Source organism: Bufo gargarizans, chromosome 5 (genome assembly GCF_014858855.1).
Source record: "Bufo gargarizans isolate SCDJY-AF-19 chromosome 5, ASM1485885v1, whole genome shotgun sequence".
Taxonomy (NCBI): Eukaryota; Metazoa; Chordata; class Amphibia; order Anura; family Bufonidae; genus Bufo; species Bufo gargarizans.
This window is the reverse complement of record NC_058084.1, coordinates 401,719,987-401,740,721: the sequence shown is the minus strand read 5'-3', so window position 1 is coordinate 401,740,721 and position 20,735 is coordinate 401,719,987. Positions and strand designations below refer to the sequence as shown.

General features: G+C 43.5%; 1 protein-coding gene and 1 pseudogene across 1 annotated transcript in view; both read left to right on the top strand.

Annotated features, from left to right (window-relative positions):
• LOC122939476 overlaps positions 1-20,735 on the top strand; it is a 284,892-nt pseudogene that overhangs the window by 253,533 nt on the left and 10,624 nt on the right.
• The window catches only part of TTC21A (tetratricopeptide repeat domain 21A), a 108,789-nt gene that overhangs the window by 83,254 nt on the left and 4,800 nt on the right, over positions 1-20,735 (top strand). The window contains exons 21-27 of the mRNA XM_044293310.1: positions 275-385; positions 1,809-1,890; positions 3,879-4,029; positions 6,446-6,604; positions 11,811-12,006; positions 14,345-14,569; positions 16,299-16,419. Coding sequence (XP_044149245.1) covers positions 275-385; positions 1,809-1,890; positions 3,879-4,029; positions 6,446-6,604; positions 11,811-12,006; positions 14,345-14,569; positions 16,299-16,419 — 1,045 coding nt within the window. The remainder of the gene's footprint in view (positions 1-274; positions 386-1,808; positions 1,891-3,878; positions 4,030-6,445; positions 6,605-11,810; positions 12,007-14,344; positions 14,570-16,298; positions 16,420-20,735) is intronic.

Genomic DNA, 20,735 nt, shown 5'->3' with positions numbered 1-20,735 from the left:
GTTCAGTTACCTGCTTTATACTTCCACTTTGCTTACCTTTAGTGACTAGAAGTTACATATAACTTCCTTTTCATGTAAAGATCTCTGATCAATCCAAGAAAAAGACGAGGGGGCAGCTGTCACGTTCGCTTTGAGCTTCATGATTATCAATAGTCTGACCAACAAGACTATTGTGTTTTTGAAAGGAACCAGCCTGGGCTATGGAGCTGACAGTTAGGCTGCACCACTGACCACCAAAACACATGTCTAGAGCTTTCCTCTTCTTATTTAACAGGTATTGCTGAAGTTGACACATCTTTTCTTAATAATGGATGACCTGAATTCCTGTGAAGTGCAATGTAAAGACCTTCTTCAGGACCCAAGATATAAGGATGAAGCCACCATGGTAAGTAGGATGTTCAGTTTTTGAGTTTTGATTTATGATATGAGCCAGTGGAGTAAATAGAGAAGTAAGGGCCCCATCGCAAGGATCAAACCAGGTCCCCCACACAGGACAGAAGGGTTTCTGCCTAAACCCTTTTCAATGACCCTTGGGCCATTTTTCCACTGCCTCATTTGCTAAAAGTTGATTCTTTAGAGGGTAGAGTCCTGACCAAGTTTTCACCTCCAGTAGAAAAGGAGAGGATCCCAAGACTGGGCCCCCACTTGCCCTGGGCCCCATAGCAGTCACACAGTCTGCCGCTAATACGAGCTTTTGTACTATTAGTTGGAGTCAAATAATGATACTTTATGGTCTTAGAAGAGCCAATTATCTTTGGAGTACAATTGGGTGACCAGTTGGAGTTGTTTTCAAGAAGAAACTGGACAACTCAGGGGATTGACCTGTGATAAAGACTAGATGATTACTTACCTGACAGATCCAACGGCAGGGCTCTGATTTCCTGGCTGCAGCAGTGACATCAAGTTGACAGCATGTGACTGCTGCTGCCAATCACGTGAACTGAAGAGACCAGTGATTGGCTACAGCAATCACATGTTTTTGATATGATGCCACTGCTGCAGCCAGGAAAACACAGAGGATAGGCCATCAATATATAAATCCCATAAAACCCCTATGAGGGTATGTTCACACGACAGATTTTGAAAGTCCGCCTATAAAATTCAATGCGGAATCCACCTGTGTTTTTTCACATTTTTTCTTTTGTGGTTTTTGATACATTTATGATGAAGTTTTTGACACATTTTTGACACCATTTTCGCTCACTTTAATACAAAACTGCATTTTCAGATCAAAGTTTTTAATGCGGATCTACGCCAGAAAAAGTGTGGAAAATGCGGAAAAACTACATGGACTAACACTAAGCTGCTTGTTGATGCTTCTCATTCATTTCAATCAGAGATTCAGCGCGGATTCCGCCCCAAGATATTTCATGCTGCTTCTTTTTTCCATGTGAAAAAAAAACCCAACTTCCCGTTGAAATGAATGGGAGGCTGGTTTGAGGAAGTTTTTGAGCTGATTTTGAAGCGGAAACGCTCCAAAATCAGCGCCAAAAACTCTGTTTGAACTTGCCCCAAGGATGTAAGACTTGTGATGTACTATTTCAGAACTTTATTAGGTTTCTTCAGCAGATGGACCATTTCTGGCGGGACCGGGTGTGTTGAATTTCAACGCTTTTCCTTTAGTTCTCTTTCTATATGAGCCACCAACACAGGTGTCCGGCAGAGACTTTTTCCTCTCTGCTCCGAGAAATCACATACAACCATTGAAGGTGCACGAGCCCCTATAGAGACCATCTATTTTAATGATTTACTCAGACGGACAATGTTACTTTCAGTTTTATTTATCTTACTTTTCTATTGTCTGGCAGGTGATGGCCGACATCATGTTTCAGAAACAGGAATATGAGAAAGCAATCGAATATTTTCAGCAGGTCCTGGAAAAAACACCCGGTAGGTTTCCAAAGGAAGAATGAAATGGCTGCAGGAGGGAATTAAAGCTATAAAAGAAATAGGGAATAATGAGTCTCATCAAAGTTAATAGAAAAACTGAGCTTATTGACCACAGCACCAAACAGAGCTGCATCTGGAGCCGTACGGGCAGTTTTTCTATGAAGCTAGCCCTACACTCTAGACAATTATTGGCCGCAGTGCAGATAATGAGTCTATACATCCCAGACTAAACTGTCTGACCAAGGAGTCCAACTTTAAAAAAACGGACTCCCTGGTCCTTCAGCACAATGGCAAATAATCAGGCAAATTCTTCCGATCATGCTATTTCTCAGTATGGCTCATTACATTTTCGGCAGATGAGGCTCAGCAGTCAACCATCGTACTAGTTTTTCGAACGACAGTCGGACGAAATCATTGAAAATCTGGCTTTAGACATAACAATTTCCCCTTTCCAAGTATTATTATTTATTATTAAAGCGCCATTTATTCCATAGCGCTGTACATATGATAAGGGGTGTACATACATAATACAGACAATTACACTAATCATAAACAAGAGGAGTTACAGACTGGTACAGAAGGAGAGAGGGCCCTGCCCGTGAGGGCTTACAATCTACATGGTATGGGAGAAGGACACAGTAGGTGCGGGTGAAGTTGTTCATGGCGGTATAGAGGCAGCAGGGTCACTGGTTGTAGGCTTGTCTGAAGAGATGGGTTTTCAGGTTTCTTTTGAAGGATTCCACTGTAGGTGAGAGTCTGATATGTTGGGGTAGAGAGTTCCAGAGTATGGGGGATGCACGGGAGAAATCCTGGAGGCGATTGTGGGAAGAGGCGATAAGAGGAGAGAAGGAGGTCTTGTGAGGATCGGAGAGTGCGTGTGGGGACAGTATTTGGACAATTTTTTGAATACTTGTTTTATCCATCATTAAAGGGTTTCTATCATGATTTATATAAATGATGAAAATCTGTACATGACAATCTCTTACTAACAAAGCGAGAACCAGCGCTGTACCTCACATGGATCCAGAGATCTCCCCATTCATTGCTCAAGTTGTTCTGCTAGATTCTCTTCAGGCCGGCAGCTCCGGGGTCATGTGATGTCCTTTCTCATCTTATGTGTCCTTTCTGCTGCAGCTCTCTCCATATCACAGCTCAGGGGGGGGGGGGGGTCCTTTCTACTACATCCCGCTCCCTGTAAGGCCTCATTCAGACGGCCGTAGTGTGTTGCAGGTCCGCAAAACACGGATCCCGGCCAATTGCGTTCCACAGTTTGCCGACCGCACATGGTTGCAACCTTAATAGAAAATGTCACAGTGTGCTGTCAGCATCTTTTGCTGCCCCATTGAAATGAATGGGTTCACACCCATTCCGCAAAATTGCGGAACAGGTGCGGACCCGTTCATACGGCTGTCTGAATGGGCCCTAACTGTCAGAGTTTCTAACAATAGATACAGCTTGAGTCAATGGAACTGAGCTTGTGCAGCCACCTCAATAGATGGACATGCACATTACCATACAGATTAAACACCAGGGGGCGCCATTATAATGAAGTAAAGAGCAACTTCTTTTTTCAAGCTGAATTATATTAAAATAACATTTAATGGTGGCACAACTCCTAGAAATTGATTTTCATAAATGATAAAATCAGATGTGTGCAACCAATGGGGTAATTACTTGAGTCATACCTAATCATATTTAGTGCCATAGACATACAGTTTGAACTTAGGGGGTAATTTACTATCCTGAAATATGCCTATATTTTAGGCGTAGCAAATGGTCTAAATGTAAGCCAGCAAGGAAGTTGTCTTACATTTGGACTGGCGCTGGATAAGTAGAAGTTATGTAGTGACTGGCGCCTCTTCATAACTCCCGTGGATCCACCGCCAGGGCAGGGGCTTATTAAGACCAGCGTCTAAAGCGCCCGTCTTAATTACTTAGTGTGTGTTTTGTCATCTCTATATACAAATCATAGAATTTGTCTATTCTAGATAATTTTACAGTATTGAGTAAATTCATTGATCTTCTAAGAAGAAGTGGAAAACTTTCAGAAGCCCAGGCGTTCTTTGATTTGGCTTTAGAACAATCTTCAAGAACCACACTTGAACCGGGATATAATTTTTGCAAAGGCCTCTACTGCTGGTAAGTGAGCAGCAAAACAGATGAAAGTTCTGTTCCCACTGGTGTCGTGGTATACTTTCATGATGGAAGCTGCGTCTTTGTGGCAAATGTGTTTTCCAAAGGAACCAAATTGACATGGGTTCTTTTAATGGGTTCTTTTAGTGGTCTGGTATTTTTTATGTTTGTTTTTGAAATAACACTTCTGGGTGCAATGTTCATGCTTTCACAAATACAGGAAAGCAATTGTGATCACGGCATCTGGGAGGTTAAAGACCAGGAGTGCTCGAAGGGGGGAGCCGGATGTATTTTGTGTCAGCCTCTGTACTCAGGAGTGACAAGAGGCTGCTGCTCGTTAGTTCCTAAGGAGAGCCTGCCTATGGCAGGGATTCATAGAAACTTAGTGTAAGGCCTAGTTCACACGAACGTATGGCTTTTTCAGTGTTTTGCAGTCCGTTTTTCACGGATCCATGTTTCCGTTTTGTTTCCGTTTCTGTTGGGCATAACATTTTCAATAGATGGTTCAGAAAAAAACGGAACGGGTACAGAAGACATACGGATGCATTTCCGTATGTGTTCCGTTTTTTTTTGCGGACCCATTGACTTTAATGGAGCCACGACCCGTGATTTACGGCCAAATATAGGACAAGCTCTATCTTTCAACAGAACGGAAAAACGGAAATACGGAAACGGAATGCATAAGGAACACATTCCGTTTTTTTTTTGCGGAACTATTGAAATGAATGGTTCCGTATACGGACCGTATACGGAACACAAAAAAAACGGCCCGTACACTCGCAAAAAAAATGTTTGTGTGAACCAGGCCTAAATCTCATAAACGCCAATGCTAATGCATTGGAGTCTATGAGAAAAGCTAATGATCTAATGATTGCTTGTTATAGTTCCCTAGGGGAACTGTTAAAAGGTGTAAAAAAAAAAAAATTCACATAAATAATACAAAAATAACATTATGGGCATTATGTGCAAAAACACCCGTACTATTAAAATATAAAAATATTTATCCCATACGGCAAACAAAAGGTCATAATGGATGATTCGCAGTTTTTTGGTAGCTTCACCTCCCACAAAAATGTAATAAAAAGTGATAATAAGTACAGATGCCCCACATAAAATTTGCCCCCACATCTCCTTACACATAAAAATAAAAAATATATGAGGGTCAGAATATGGCAATGCAAAGAAAACATATTTTTTTCCAAAGTTTATAATTTTTTTTCAGTATTAAAACGTAAGAAAAACTATACATATGTGGTATTGTTGTAATCGTACTGACCTGGAGAATAAAAGTAACAGGTCAGTTTTACTGCATAGGAAACGGTGTAAAAAAAAACTCACAGAAAACTGTGCCGGAATGGTGTTTTTTAATAATTCCTCCCCATTTGGAATTTTTTTCCCACTTCCCACCACATTGTATGCAACCATAAATGGTGCATCTTGTTCTGCCAGAAACAAGCCCTCATACCATACGGCTATGGCTTTCAGAGGGCTGGGAGTTTAGAAAACGGAAAAGAAAAGACAGAAAATCACCTAGTCTTGAAAGACTTAAAAGCTATGTACCCCTTTGGGGGCATTTTTTTTTTATTATTGCACTGTACTCATTTTGTGCTAAAAAATCATTATTTCAATTGATCTCCTTCAATTGGTTTTTAATAAAGACCAATTGAAGAAATTATTTTAGCCCAAAATGATTAAAATGCAAATCATAAAAATACCCTTTTTATTATACCCTAGGGAGGCTAAAAAAAAAAGAAAAAAAAAAAGGTTTTAAAATTCCCAATCACTCACCTCCCAATTTTACATTTAAAAATAAAAAATAAACATAATTGCTATTACAGAATCCAAAAATGTCCAAACTATTAAAATATAAAAGTATTTATTCTGCACAGTGAATGCTGTGACAAAAATAACTTTGTCACCTCGATCCCTGAAAGAAAAAAACCCCTCAAAAAACAGTGGTAGATTTGCACTCTTTTTCAATTTCACCCTCCGTTTTTCAATACAAGATATCACTGAATTGTGCACGACTTGTCCTGCAAAAAAACAAGCCCTCATATATCTATGTGAACAGAAAAGTAAAAATGTTATGACTCTTGGAAGGCAGGGAGGAAAAATAAAGATAAAAAGAAAAAAAATTGGCCTAGTCCTGAAGGTGATAAACTTAACAGAGTTCTCTGAGACTATAAACCCTTTTTATTTTGCCAGGCAAGGTGCAGGGGTTAAAAAAAAGACTCTGTACTCTCCGTGTATTCATCAACAATAACCACTTGGAGGCACATTTTAGAGTCCTAAGATATAGACCAGATACAGCAAAGACCATGTGGATATTACATTTTCCACTGAATGACTTACCGTAATTGATAACTTATGTTCTCCTGATGTGAATCTTGACCACCCACTTTCTTTGAACTTTCCATTCCAGGCACATCGGACAGCCTAATGAGGCACTAAAATTTTTTAATAAAGCTCGCAAAGACAATGACTGGGGTGAGAGAGCCATCACCAATATGATCCAAATCTGTCTTAATCCAGACAACGAGATTGTTGGCGGAGAGGTGTTTGACAGCTTGGAAGATGACAGGTAACATTTTGCTTCAGTGAATATTCTTAGTAGAGTACATTATATGGTAATGGAATTAGTAATAGAGTACTGTTGAGTGAAGCAAAGTATTCGAAGTGGGAAAACTTCGATTCGCTACAAATCCGAATTTCCTCTCGCCCTTCGTGGTAACAAATCATTTTTTCCTCAAATGGCGGCTGCATGTGTTACAAAGTGAAAGTAAGAATTCCGGGAATGCGAGATCACCCAAAATGCTGTGCAGCCAACCAATCTGTACAGCCCTATAAAACCCTCATCCTGCGCGGTCTCCGCCATTGACCTGTGAGCTGAGCATATGGAGAGACGTGGCTAGGGACAGTGTGCTGAAAACGATTAATAGAAGAATATTGGAGAGGGAGAGTGCAGGGGGAGTGGGGGGACAGTGCAGGGAGACTACAGGGGGAGTGCAGGGAGACTACAGGGGGAGTGCAGGGAGACTTATTCTGCATCAGTTTTATTTATTCCTACATTTACTTATTCCTACATCAGCCATAAACTAAGATATGTAATTCAATACCAATTAGATAGAAGTCTTTATTATTCCACCATTTATAACACCATTTTCACTCGAGCATCACGATGCTTGGCACATCGCGGTGCTCGGCCGAACACCGCGTGTGCTCAAGTGCGATGCTCGAGTCTTCTCCCCGCACGTTTGTTGGCTGCTACGCAGCCAATAAACATGCAGGGAGGTACTGCCACTCACTGTAATGCCGTAGCCATGTTGGTTATTGCCGTTACAGTGATTGGCTGGCCGGAACGCGTCATTGGGTGCTATATATATTTATATATGACACGTGGTTTGGCTCAGTCTTAGTCAGGGAGAGCTGCAGCAGAAGGGACAGATAGTGTAGGGACAGGAATCGTTTAGTGTTGAAAGGTGTTAGGCCCCTTTCACACGGGCGAGTTTTCCGCACGGGTGCAATGCGTGAGGTGAACGCATTGCGTCCGCACTGAATCCTGACCCATTCACTTCAATGGGGCTGTGCAGATGAGCGGTGATTTTCATACATCTCTTGTGCGTTGCGTGAAAATCACAGCATGTTCTATATTCTTTCGTTTTTCGCGCAACACAGGCCTCATAGAAATGAATGGGGATGCGTGAAAATAGCAAGCATCCGCAAGCAAGTGCGGATGCAGTGCGATTTTCACGCATTGGTTGCTAGATGATGATAGGGATGAGCAACCCCATTAAAGTCCATTTACTGTATTATTTTCCCTTATAACATGTTTATAAGGGAAAATAATAGCATTCTTAATACAGAATGTGGCATGAGGGGTTAAAAAAAATAAAAATTAACTCACCTCATCCACTTGTTCGTGCAGCCGGCATCATCTTCTTCTTCTTTCAGGACCTGCCAAATGACCTTTGATGACGTAATCGCGCTCACCACGTGGTGAGCGCGGTGATGTCAGCGCAGGTCCTGCTGAATTAAGATAGAATCCGGACACGCTCATCTGCAAGGGGCCTTAGAGACCCAAAATTCCTTTTGAGGACTATTGTTTTATCTGGCTGCAATATATTATTAGCACAACCTGCGCTAAATTGCGTGCAATTGTTTGGCTGCTGCTGACAGTGACACAACCTCTACTACATCTGTTGTGTTACATTTGCGCATCCTAAATATCTGTGACATTCAGCGCAATTGTTTGGTCGCTGGTGACAGCCACATTACCTGCGCTACATCTCCTGTATAACGTTTGCGCATCCTAAATATCTGTGACATTCAATCTAATTTATTTACGCATGCACTTACAAAACCTGCACTACTGTACGTGTGACATACTTGCAAGCATATATACCATTTAATATGCTCAAGGCGAGCAGTAAGGGATGGGGAAGTGGCCGTGCTGCTGATGGTGCACGCAGAGGCCGTGGCCCTGGGCACGGTTAAACTGTGCCTGCTGCCCAAGCACAAGAAACACACTCATCCACGATACCTAGCTTCATGTCCCAGTTTGCAGGGCGGTGCTTTACTGATAGTGACAGCTCTTTGGATCTCATCTTGAGAGTTGACAGCAACAGATTCCAAATGCAAATAGCACACTTCAAATGAACTCTGGACCTTTTATCTGCTCATTGTAATTGGGATAATGAGGGAATAACACACACCTGGCTATGGAACAGCTGAAAAGCCAATTGTCCCATTACTTTTGGTTCCTTAACAAGTGGGAGGCACATATGCAAACTGTTGTCATTCCTACACCGTTCACCTGATTTGGATGTAAATACCCTCAAATTAAAGCTGACAGTCTGCAGGTAAAGAACATCTTGTTAGTTTCATTTCAAATCCATTGTGGTGGTGTATAGAGCCAAAAATGTTACAATTGTGTCGATGTCCCAATATTTATGGACCTGACTGTATATCACCTATGCAATAGTAAGAATTGGGAAATCCTGAAAACATGACTGGCAGGTGGGCCCTGAGGACCGGCGTTGGGAAACACTGCTTTACGTGGTAATCCTGCCCACGGAAAGCCACAGCAACATCAAAACAAAGGTGCAGCACAGAGCTGGGATAATAAAGACAAAAAATACTGTGCTGGTATCATCTGCTGAGCAATCAACAAACAAATACAGTACAGACCAAAAGTTTGGACACACCTTCTCATTCAAAGAGTTTTCTTTATTTTCATGACTATGAAAATTGTAGATTCACACTGAAGGCATCAACACTATGAATTAACACATGTGGAATTATATACATAACAAAAAAGTGTGAAACAACTGAAAATATGTCATATTCTAGGTTCTTCAAAGTAGCCAACTTACTATTTTAGCCCAAAATGATTAAAATGCAAATCATAAAAATACCCTTTTTATTATACCCTAGGGAGGCTAAAAAAAAAAGAAAAAAAAAAGGTTTTAAAATTCCCAATCACTCACCTCCCAATTTTACATTTAAAAATAAAAAATAAACATAATTGCTATTACAGAATCCAAAAATGTCCAAACTATTAAAATATAAAAGTATTTATTCTGCACAGTGAATGCTGTGACAAAAATAACTTTGTCACCTCGATCCCTGAAAGAAAAAAAACCCTCAAAAAACAGTGGTAGATTTGCACTCTTTTTCAATTTCACCCTCCGTTTTTCAATACAAGATATCACTGAATTGTGCACGACTTGTCCTGCAAAAAAACAAGCCCTCATATATCTATGTGAACAGAAAAGTAAAAATGTTATGACTCTTGGAAGGCAGGGAGGAAAAATAAAGATAAAAAGAAAAAAAATTGGCCTAATCCTGAAGGTGATAAACTTAACAGAGTTCTCTGAGACTATAAACCCTTTTTATTTTGCCAGGCAAGGTGCAGGGGTTAAAAAAAAGACTCTGTACTCTCCGTGTATTCATCAACAATAACCACTTGGAGGCACATTTTAGAGTCCTAAGATATAGACCAGATACAGCAAAGACCATGTGGATATTACATTTTCCACTGAATGACTTACCGTAATTGATAACTTATGTTCTCCTGATGTGAATCTTGACCACCCACTTTCTTTGAACTTTCCATTCCAGGCACATCGGACAGCCTAATGAGGCACAAAATTTTTTTCTAGGTTCTAGGTTCTTCAAAGTAGCCAACTTTTGCTTTGATTACTGCTTTGCACACACTTGGCATTCTCTTGATGAGCTTCAAGAGGTAGTCACCTGAAATGGTCTTCCAACAGTCTTGAAGGAGTTCCCAGAGATGCTTAGCACTTGTTGGCCCTTTTGCCTTCACTCTGCGGTCCAGCTCACCCCAAACCATCTTGATTGGGTTCAGGTCTGGTGACTGTGGAGGCCAGGTCATCTGGCGCAGCACCCCATCACTCTCCTTTATGGTCAAATAGCCCTTACTCAGCCTGGAGGTGTGTTTGGGGTCATTGTCCTGTTGAAAAATAAATGATGGTCCAACTAAACGCAAACCGGATGGAATAGCATGCCGCTGCAAGATGCTGTGGTAGCCATGCTGGTTCAGTATGCCTTCAATTTTGAATAAATCCCCAACAGTGTCACCAGCAAAGCACCATCACACCTCCTCCTCCATGCTTCACGGTGGGAACTAGGCATGTAGAGTCCATCCGTTCACCTTTTCTGCGTCGCACAAAGACATGGTGGTTGGAACCAAAGATCTCAAATTTGGACTCATCAGACCAAAGCACAGATTTCCACTGGTATAATGTCCATTCCTTGTGTTCTTTAGCCCAAACAAGTGTCGTCTGCTTGTTGCCTGTCCTTAGAAGTGGTTTCCTAGCAGATATTCTACCATGAAGGCCTGATTCACACAGTCTCCTCTTAACAGTTTTTCTAGAGATGTGTCTGCTGCTAGAACTCTGTGTGGCATTGACCTGGTCTCTAATCTGAGCTGCTGTTAACCTGCGATTTCTGAGGCTGGTGACTCGGATGAACTTATCCTCCGCAGCAGAGGTGACTCTTTGTCTTCCTTTCCTGGGGCGGTCCGCATGTGAGCCAGTTTCTTTGTAGCGCTTGATGTTTTTTGTGACTGCACTTGGGGACACTTTCAAAGTTTTCCCAATTTTTCAGACTGACTGACCTTCATTTCTTAAAGTAATGATGGCCACTAGTTTTTCTTTACTTAGCTGCTTTTTTCTTGCCATAATACAAATTCTAACAGTCTATTCAGTAGGACTATCAGCTGTGTATCCACCTGACTTCTCCACAACGCAACTGATGGTCCCAACCCCATTTATAAGGCAAGAAATCCCACTTATTAAACCTGACAGGGCACACCTGTGAAGTGAAAACCATTTCAGGTGACTACCTCTTGAAGCTCATCAAGAGAATGCCAAGAGTGTGCAAAGCAGTAATCAAAGCAAAAGGTGGCTACTTTGAAGAACCTAGAATATGACATATTTTCAGTTGTTTCACACTTTTTTGTTATGTATATAATTCCACATTTGTTAATTCATAGTTTTGATGCCTTCAGTGTGAATCTACAATTTTCATAGTCATGAAAATAAAGAAACTCTTTGAATGAGAAGGTGTGTCCAAACTTTTGGTCTGTACTGTAGGTATTTTACTATATTTTAGTAAATCACAATAGACGAAATACAGTAGCCATAAACGAAATGCAAATATTGGGTCAGGCAGTTTGTTGCACTGTTGTCATTAGAATAAATACAGTACTTTAGCACCACACTCCAAGTGAGTACATTTTCTCATCAAGTTAATGTCTGATTCAGTCTTTTAGGGGAAAAGAGGGATTCTGAGAAGTTGGGAGTTCGGACAGCAGAGAAGCTACTGAAGGAGTTCCACCCTCGTACTGCACATGGAGAGAACCAGCTAATTATGCTGCAGTGTTATTGCCTTATGGCTACCAGAGACAAAGGCAACATTGAAACTGCAATCAGCACATTAACAGATATGGCTGGCACCGAGGTAATCATTATCGTGGTCGGTGGTATTTCTGTATTTTCGTTAAGATTGTGCTAGATTCTATAAAGGCTTGGCCCATCTTGCATATTGGTGGCATATCGCTAGGATATGCCACCAATATCCGATAGGTGCGGGTCCCACCTCTAAGACCAGCATCTATTTCTGGAATTAAACCCCAAAACCGAAAGGAGGACGCCCTGCACATGTACAATGTGCTCTCTATTCACTTCTATGGGAGTTCCGAAAAGAACCGAGCGAGCATGACTGGAGAGCACACTGAATGGAATTGAATGGCGAGCACACTGAATGGAAGTGAATGAAGAGCACACTGTGCAAGCGTAGCCACTTCTTTGTTCACCTCTATGGAAGTTCCAGAAATAGCCGAGCCGATGCTTGACTATTTTCGGCATTCCCATAGAAGTGAATGGAAGGTGGCTGCTCCTTCACTTTGGGGGCCCTAATCTGGAGATAGGTGCGGGTCCCAGAGGTGGGTCCTACACCTATCTGACATTGGTGGCATATCCAAGTGATATGCCACCAGTTTATAAGATGGGCCAACCCCTTTAAGAGTTTGGGTAAGCTATAATTTCCAACCAGTCTCCCAAGCTGGTACTTGCTTAGCTTTTAAGCCTCTTATCTTCTGCGATCTGACGAGTGCAGGTACATTCAGCTTAGAATAACTGTAAACTATAATTTCGCCAAATTAATTAAAGGGGCTATCCAACCCCTATAATGACCCCCCTAATGCCCAGACCCCTCATATAGGTTATACTTACCCTGCTCCCTGGCACCCACATCGCATCTGATACCCGCATGGATGCTGCTGCATCTCCCCGTTTCGCTGATCAAAACATCCGGTGCAGCCAATAGCAGGCCGCAACGGTGACGAGCCTCTCTAGCATTGTAGGTGACAGGATGTTTTGATTTGCGCGTGGGGAAGCGACGCGGGTGCCAGGGAGCGGGTAAGTATAACCTATATGAGGGACCTGGGCATTATAGGGGGTCATCATAGGGGTTGGATAACCTCTTTAAACTTATCTTTGTGCAGAATGGTGGTCAGTGCAGTGTGGTGGAAATTGGCATATTTCTGTTTGTTGAGACATTTGCAAAAGTGAAAACAACCATATTAGTAGTTTTTTTCCAATTTATTTCTCAGAAAACCAGTGGTCTGTCATTTTTCAACATGTTTAATAAATTACAAATACTCTTAAACACCTATTAGCTAAGGCTACTTTCACACTTAGGCAGTGTGATCTGGCGGGCAGTTCCGTCGTCGTGCACGCGGAGGCCGGAAGGACGGATCCGGCATTCCGGTATTTTGAATGCCGGCACTAATACATTCCTATAGGAAAAAATGCCGGATCCGGCATTCAGGCAAGTCTTCAGTTTTTTTCGCCGGAGATAAAACCGTAGCATGCTACGGTTTTATCTTTTGCCTGATCAGTCAAAACGACTGAACTGAAGACATCCTGATGCATGCTGAACGGATTACTCTCCATTCAGAATGCATGGGGATATGCCTGATCAGTTCTTTTCTGGTATAGAGTCCCTAGGACGGAACTCTATGCCGGAAAAGAAAGTACCCTAAGCTAAACCCCTTACCCATTTCCTCAACCGAAAATGGAACAGATGAGCAGGATTTCTACAAGACTGTCTGTGTCATGATCTTGCAGAAAATCCTGCAGACTGAAGTACTGGAGGGAAGGATTGCTGCCTGATGTTTAATTTTATTTGAATTTTTAATTTCTAGGTTTAGTGTTCCTTTAAAGGGGTATTCTGGTAGCAAGTGGAAGGGCATCACTGTTAGGGCTCATGTATACGGCCGTTGCCTGGCCGTTCGTGCATTGAGGACCGCAATTTGAGGTCCCCAATGCACAGGCAACATCTGTGCAGATTCCGCAGACAGATCCAGATCTATTCAAGAGGCACGGAGAGAAACCCCATGGAAGCACTCCATAGGCTGAAATACGGGCCCGGCCGGCACACGGTGTGTGCATGAGCCCTTAGATTCAGTTACATCGGTGATGGTCCTACCTCTGGTATCTCGATGATCATGAGAACGGGGACCCTGTAACCCACGGAGCCCACTAAATGAACATGTGCACCACCACACCATTAACCACTATGGGGGAGTTCCATAGTGATGAATGCCTGATCTGCTGCTCCGTTCTTATCAGGGGCCCCCACCCTAATGGTCTAATCGTTATGCCCTATCCTGTGTTAGGGGATACCTTGCTACAAATGGAACGCCCCTTTAACTAAATTATAAGTGACAGCCAATTTTCCTTCTTGCTGTTGATGGACAGACCAACAAACGTTGTGTTATCACTTGTGGTTGTAGAAGGAGAACGTCTCCGCGCTCCTGGCAGTAGCTCAAGCTTGCATGATTCTAAAGCAAATTCCCCGAGCAAGAAACCAGCTAAAGAGGTTGTCCAAAGCTCACTGGACCTTAGAAGACGCTGAAGATCTTGAGAAGAGCTGGCTGCTGCTTGCTGACGTTTATATAAAATCAGGAAAATATGACATCGCAACAGATTTGTTAAAGCGGTGTCTAAAATACAATAAGGTAAGAGGGGAAACCATAGAAAGACATTCTCAGGGCCCCTATTATATACGCTTATTGGCGTCAATAATCTGACATATAGCATCAAGGCCTGCTTCACTTTTTCAGCAGTTTTGCTAAATAACAACCAAATTAGGAATATATAAAAGGCTCCTGCGTAAAATTTTTTTTTTTTTAAATGACCTTTAAAACATCCCATCTCTTCTATATATCACTGCTCCAGTCTTTGCTGCTCTGATCGTCACTGGGTCTGTAGTGATGACATCATGTTCATAGTTCAATCACTGGCCTCATCATTGACTTGTGCATGAACCGCACCACTGAGGCCAGTGATTGGCTGCAGCATAATGCGAGCATGACCTTTGCAGGCCCAGTGGGCATCGAAGTGGCAGGGACTGGAGCGCCAGCACAGGGGAGGTGAGACATTTTATAGGATAGTTTTATTTTTTCATTTTTTTCATTTTACACAGCCTCCTGTCCAATTTTAATCTAGTAGAATCCCTTTAAAGGGTTACTGTCACCTAAAAAATGGGTATTAAGCTGGCTGACATTAGCGATGTGCTAATGTCAGCTGAACATAACTATATTAGTGCCATCTCACTGCCTAAAGCCTTTATTGAGAAAAAACAACTTCTATAATATGCAAATTAGCCTCTAGGGGCAGGGGGGGGGGGGGGGGTTGCACCTGCTCCTAGAGGCTCTATTTGCCCACCTCTTTTCACGCCCTTCTTCTCTTGATTGACAGGGCCAGGCAGTGCTGCTCTCCTCCCGCCAGCCTTGTCTGCAGTGCAAATCTCGCGCCGTTCAGTATTCGGCGCAGGCGCAGTGAGAAAGCCAGCAGCTGCCGAGCGTCCTTCCCTCACTGCTGAACGGAGATTTACACTGCAGACATGGCCGGCGGGAGGAGAGCAGTGCTGCCTGGCCCTGTCAATCAAGAGAAGAAGGGTGTGAAAAGAGGTGGGCAAATAGAGCCTCTAGGAGCAGGTGCAACGCGCCCCCTGCTCCTAGAGGCAAATTAGCATATTATAAAAGTTCATTTTTCTCAATAAAGGCTTCAGGCAGTGAGATGGCACTAATATAGTTATGTTCAGCTGACATTAGCACATCGCTACTGTCAACCAGCTTAATACCCATTTTTCAGGCGACAGAAACCCTTTAAGACAGATTTCTACAATGTTACATTTGTGACTCTGATTCAGTTTCCACCCTGACTTGGTAGCGCCCTGATCCTCAGCACTATAAAACCACTCTTTTTATGTTTTACTGTGGGGGGAATTGATCATTGTAGGTGTATGTGAGGTTAGTTTTTAGACTGGAGTTGATATATGCCCACAGTAATAATAAATTTGGCGCAAGTGCAGTGAAGTTGTGCATTCTTCAGTAAAAGTACGTCTGGGGAATGAGTAGAGTTCCACTTTTTTTTACGACTTTTTAAAAAGTCGCACATAAATATAAGACAAAAATTATCTACTGTGAAATCCTGACGAAACTTTGACTAGAAGGTGCAGTGCACAAAGAGTCACAAAATTTTACGCAAGTGACACCAAAAAGTCCCAAAGTCCCCTATCTGCGCCATTTTGGAGAGCAAGGCTTGATCAGTTCCTCTCTACATTGTCAATCTTCTCTTGTTGGTTGTACAAATGCAGCTTCTTTCTCTAACCTGCAGATCTATGGTTTATCGGTCAGATTATCCAGTCCTCATAGTAACAAATACTCCTGTTTTACATTGCAGTCTTGCTGTAAAGCGTATGAATATCTTGGCTTCATTATGGAGAAGGAACAGTCATATAAAGATGCTGCGGAGAACTACAAACTGGCCTGGGAGTACAGCAGTCAGTCCAGCCCGGCCGTAGGTAGGTATTTCTCTGTAGTAGGTGCTTTATGATAATAATCACAAGAACCGATAACAGTTATATTGTACCACCTCTGTTCTTCTATTTCATGCTGTAGTATTCTGTAAAAATGATGACCACTTCACTCTTACAGTGTCACGACCATGTTTATGGCCGTGACTCCTTGGGAGTCGCATACAGTTGCCCGCGGTTTTGGGTTGTTGTGTCAACCGCAGCTGGAGGCATAATGAGGTTAGCCTCAAGTGCGGTTGCCGCGGACAACAGCTATGTGTGCGGTTCCCTTGGAGTTGTGTGCGTCTTTGTAAGCACTTTTGGTATGTCTGTGTGCACTTTGTTTATGTGTGGTGTGCAATTACATCTTCCCCTCACTGTGGTTGCCCGTGGCAACGTTTGGTCGTTGTTTGTACATGTGGTGGCAGTGTCCCGGCCTTTGGATTGACTCCCTGGACATGAGTGCCACCCATGTCGTTGCCTGCGGCAACAGCCACAGTGTGTTTTGGAGTTGGACACTTTCTCTTTAAGTTGGTGTTTCCCTTCCTTGGTGCTGGAAGGGTTAACTCCCTTCCCAGTGTGTGTGTGTGAATCACTGGGTGTGTCTGATGTTGGGTGTGGCCTCTTAGGCCTATAAAGCCTCTCACTTTGGCATGGCTCAGTAGGTTGCTTCAGTCATGCTTTGCTGTAGCAGCCTCCTGTGATTTCCATCTTCCTGTAAGGGCCACCCTTCCGGTCATACTGTCACTGCTGAGGATGGGGAAAATACTCAGCCATGCGATGCCCGCTGATGTCCGGTCGCTGCTCGGCCAGGGCAACAGAATTAGGGAGCAGGTCACCTCCTATGTTCCCCATCTTCATGCTCCTTGGCCAGTGAGACTCCGGCTCCTCCGTGCCTAGGAGGAGTGGGTTGTCTTACCCTGCTCCCTGGTTCAGGGCCATACTGAGGGCTGGCAGGGACTATTAGGTTCCAGCGTATGAGCCCTCCTACCACCAAGGTCGGCTCATACTGACAGGAGACAGGGTCAGCGTTAGGGACGCAATAGGAGGTGACCTGCTCCCTAATTCTGTTGCCCTGGCCGTGACATACAGTGAGGTTAATCATATAGAAATAAGCTTAAAAAAAGATTAAAGGGGATGTCCGATGTGACATGCACAGTAACGTGCTGGATATAGTCAGTGACAGTCCCTAGATGTAGAGCACTGAGGACAGTGATTGGCTGCAGCAGTCACATGCCGCAGGAGCACTGGACCAGCGCCACAGAGAACAGCGCTGGAGTAGAGGGGTGAGAATATCATGGTTTTTGTCTTGACAGAAATGTGTCACCAAAAATGTTATCTGCCAGTTAAAACCAGATAGCAACAGGTATCCTTTTTTCTAATCTGATTTATGTTCTGATGACAGATTCATGTATTCTATTTCCTGAACATGATTAGGGGGGCGGCCATCTTGTCTGATCTGTTCTTAACAGCATTTAGAAAGCAATAAGAAAACTGCTTTATGGCAGCCCCATGGGCCATAGACGCAATGGTCAGGAGGGGACGTCAGTGACTTCTATGGGAGAGTTTTCTCGGCATGCTCTGTGACCTGTGCAGAGGTCATTGTACAAGGAAAGAATAGCTAAGCTCTGACAATCACCTATTGTATACGGGGGATCTTGTCTTATCTATACACATAGGTGATATCATTACAGGCAGGATTAGAATGACAGATAAGCAGGTAACTACAGTAAAGTGATCTGTACAGACCAAGAAGTAGCGCCTATTATTTGATCATAGTGGCCAGTGGAAAAACTGCCGTTTTTTTTGTTTTTGTTTAAATATAGATATTTAAATGGAAAATTAAAAGTAACATTACCAAAAATTCTTAAAAAATACGTTAAACATAAAAACCGTGATTTAAACAATAGGTCATTTTCTGATGACACATTTCTTTTAAACAATTGTAGGGGTATTCAGAGATTTTTTTTCATCTTGAGCAACCCTTTTAATGTCGTAAAAAGGGGTATTCCGGTAAAGTAACTTAATTTTTTGAAAACTTGCATTAAGGCTGCCAGCTGTGACCCAACCAGAACCCATACATCTAACCGGAGCTTCATTTTACCTTGGAATCCATTTGTCTAGCTCCTGTGTGAGCCTGAAACACACTGAGAGTGTCATGGCGCCTGATGTTACCTCACAAATCTACAATTCCCACAATCCCTAGCTTTATGTTTACTGATTGCCTGATGTACAGTCCGGTCACGCCCCCTCTACTAGTAATCAGCAGCACACTAACACGCAGGGCTGCCATCAGAAATTTTGGGGCCCCTTACACAGCTCAAGGCCTGGGCCCCCCCTCCTACCCCGCCCCTTTAGAATCCGTCCTGACTCCACCTCCCCTCCACCCCAAAGGACCTACCCCTAATTTCATTATTTTTTTACAACTACAAAGACAGTAAAAAATGATAAGATATGCAAAGAGAAAGAGACACGGCGGCACTGCTTCCACTGGTATGGCCGCCAGTAATGGAATAACCGTAGGTGTGGTATAATGCGCTCCGCTGTGTGGTGCTCAGCAAAACAGAGGTACAGACTGTAGGTCACGATGATGGAGAGGGAAAAGGTAACAAAGTTGCGGCACTCACCGGGATACTGGTTACTTCTTTATTCGGGCTTCCTTAGAAGACAACATAAGGGATCCAGGGGCAGACACAATGTTGCAAGCGGCGACGGCCATTTCGCGCGTGGGATCGCGCTTCCTCAGGCCGCTGTATACGTCATTGCGCAGACGTGCACTTTATACAGACGGACAGGGGACGGCCGGCACCGTCAGCAACTACTTTGCGCCCATGGATTAATGACATAAATTAAAAATATGCAAGCAGCAGGTATGAGTGTGGATGTTAAAAACCAATTAGTAAGCACAAAATGATATCAGTGATTTCAGTAAGGAATTATTTTTTGACCAAATAATATGAAGCCTGCTACCACGACATTGTAGACTCTTTTAAGCAGGACCCTCCACTAACACTAACTACACTACCTGTTCTTATCTGCCCTAGCAATCTTCCCCTGGCACATTTAAGAAAAAACACCTTAAAAGCACAAGGTTTACTGTTACAGTGTTATGGGGGGATCTGTGGATGACGTACTGTTATGGGGGGGATCTGTGGAGGACTTACTGTTATGGGGGAATCTGTGGATGACACACTGGTATGGGGATCTGTGGATGACGTACTGTTATGGGGGGGATCTGTGGATGACACACTGTTATGGGGGGAATCTGTGGATGACGTACTGTTATGGGGGATCTGTGGATGACGAACACTGTTATGGGGATCTGTGCATGACGCACTGTTATGGGGGATCTGTGGATGACACACTGTTATGGGGCATCTGTGGATGACGAACACTGTTATGGGGGATCTGTGGATGACGAACACTGTTATGGGGGATCTGTGGATGACACACTGTTATGGGGGATCTGTGGATGACGCACTGTTATGGGAGGATCTGTGGATGACACTGTTATGGGGGATCTGTGGATGACACTTTTATGGGGGATCTGTGGATGACACTCAACCACTCTCAAACCCAACTGGTCAAACTTGTTAAATGGATCCCAAACACAATATGCACAATAACACCCCCCACCCCCTCCAACACTTAATTGACCCCTTCATGGCCTAAACATTTTTTTCAAAGCAGAACACAAAGCTAAATAGGGCTGGGCGGGCTGGCAAGGGAGGGGTTAATAACAATAAGTGATGGAGGATCCTGGCCCTGTGGGATAATCCAGAAAACAGCTCTGCATTTTACCCCCGAGCAAAGACCACACAACATAGAGCTGCCGAGCCAAGTGGACAACATAAGGGTCAATATGAAAATAAATAATTTGGAGCCTTTGAAATAGCTCAGCTCAGTATGCGGCATAGGCTACTTTCACACTGCCGTTTCTGGGTCCGCCTGTGAGATCTGTTTCAGGGATCTCACAAGCGGCATCAAACAGATCAGTTTTGCCCCAATGCATTTAGAATGGATAAGGATCCGTTCAGAATGCATCCGTTTGGCTCCATTCCGCCTCCATTCTGCTATGGAGGCAGACACCAGAATGCTGCTTGCAGCAGGCAGGCAGGCAGGCTGCGGCGCGCTAATCTGAAGGTGGCGTCACGGCATGAGGCGGCAGCGGACAGCGGCAGCAGGCAGCGGACAGTGTCTGACGTCACCTGCCGCTGCGCAGCTACATTCCTCTGCGCAGCGGCTCAGAGCCTTTTAAAGGGGAATGCAGCCGGAGCCGGTATACCAGGTATAATACGGGCATCAGCGGAGCGGGGGGGGGGGGG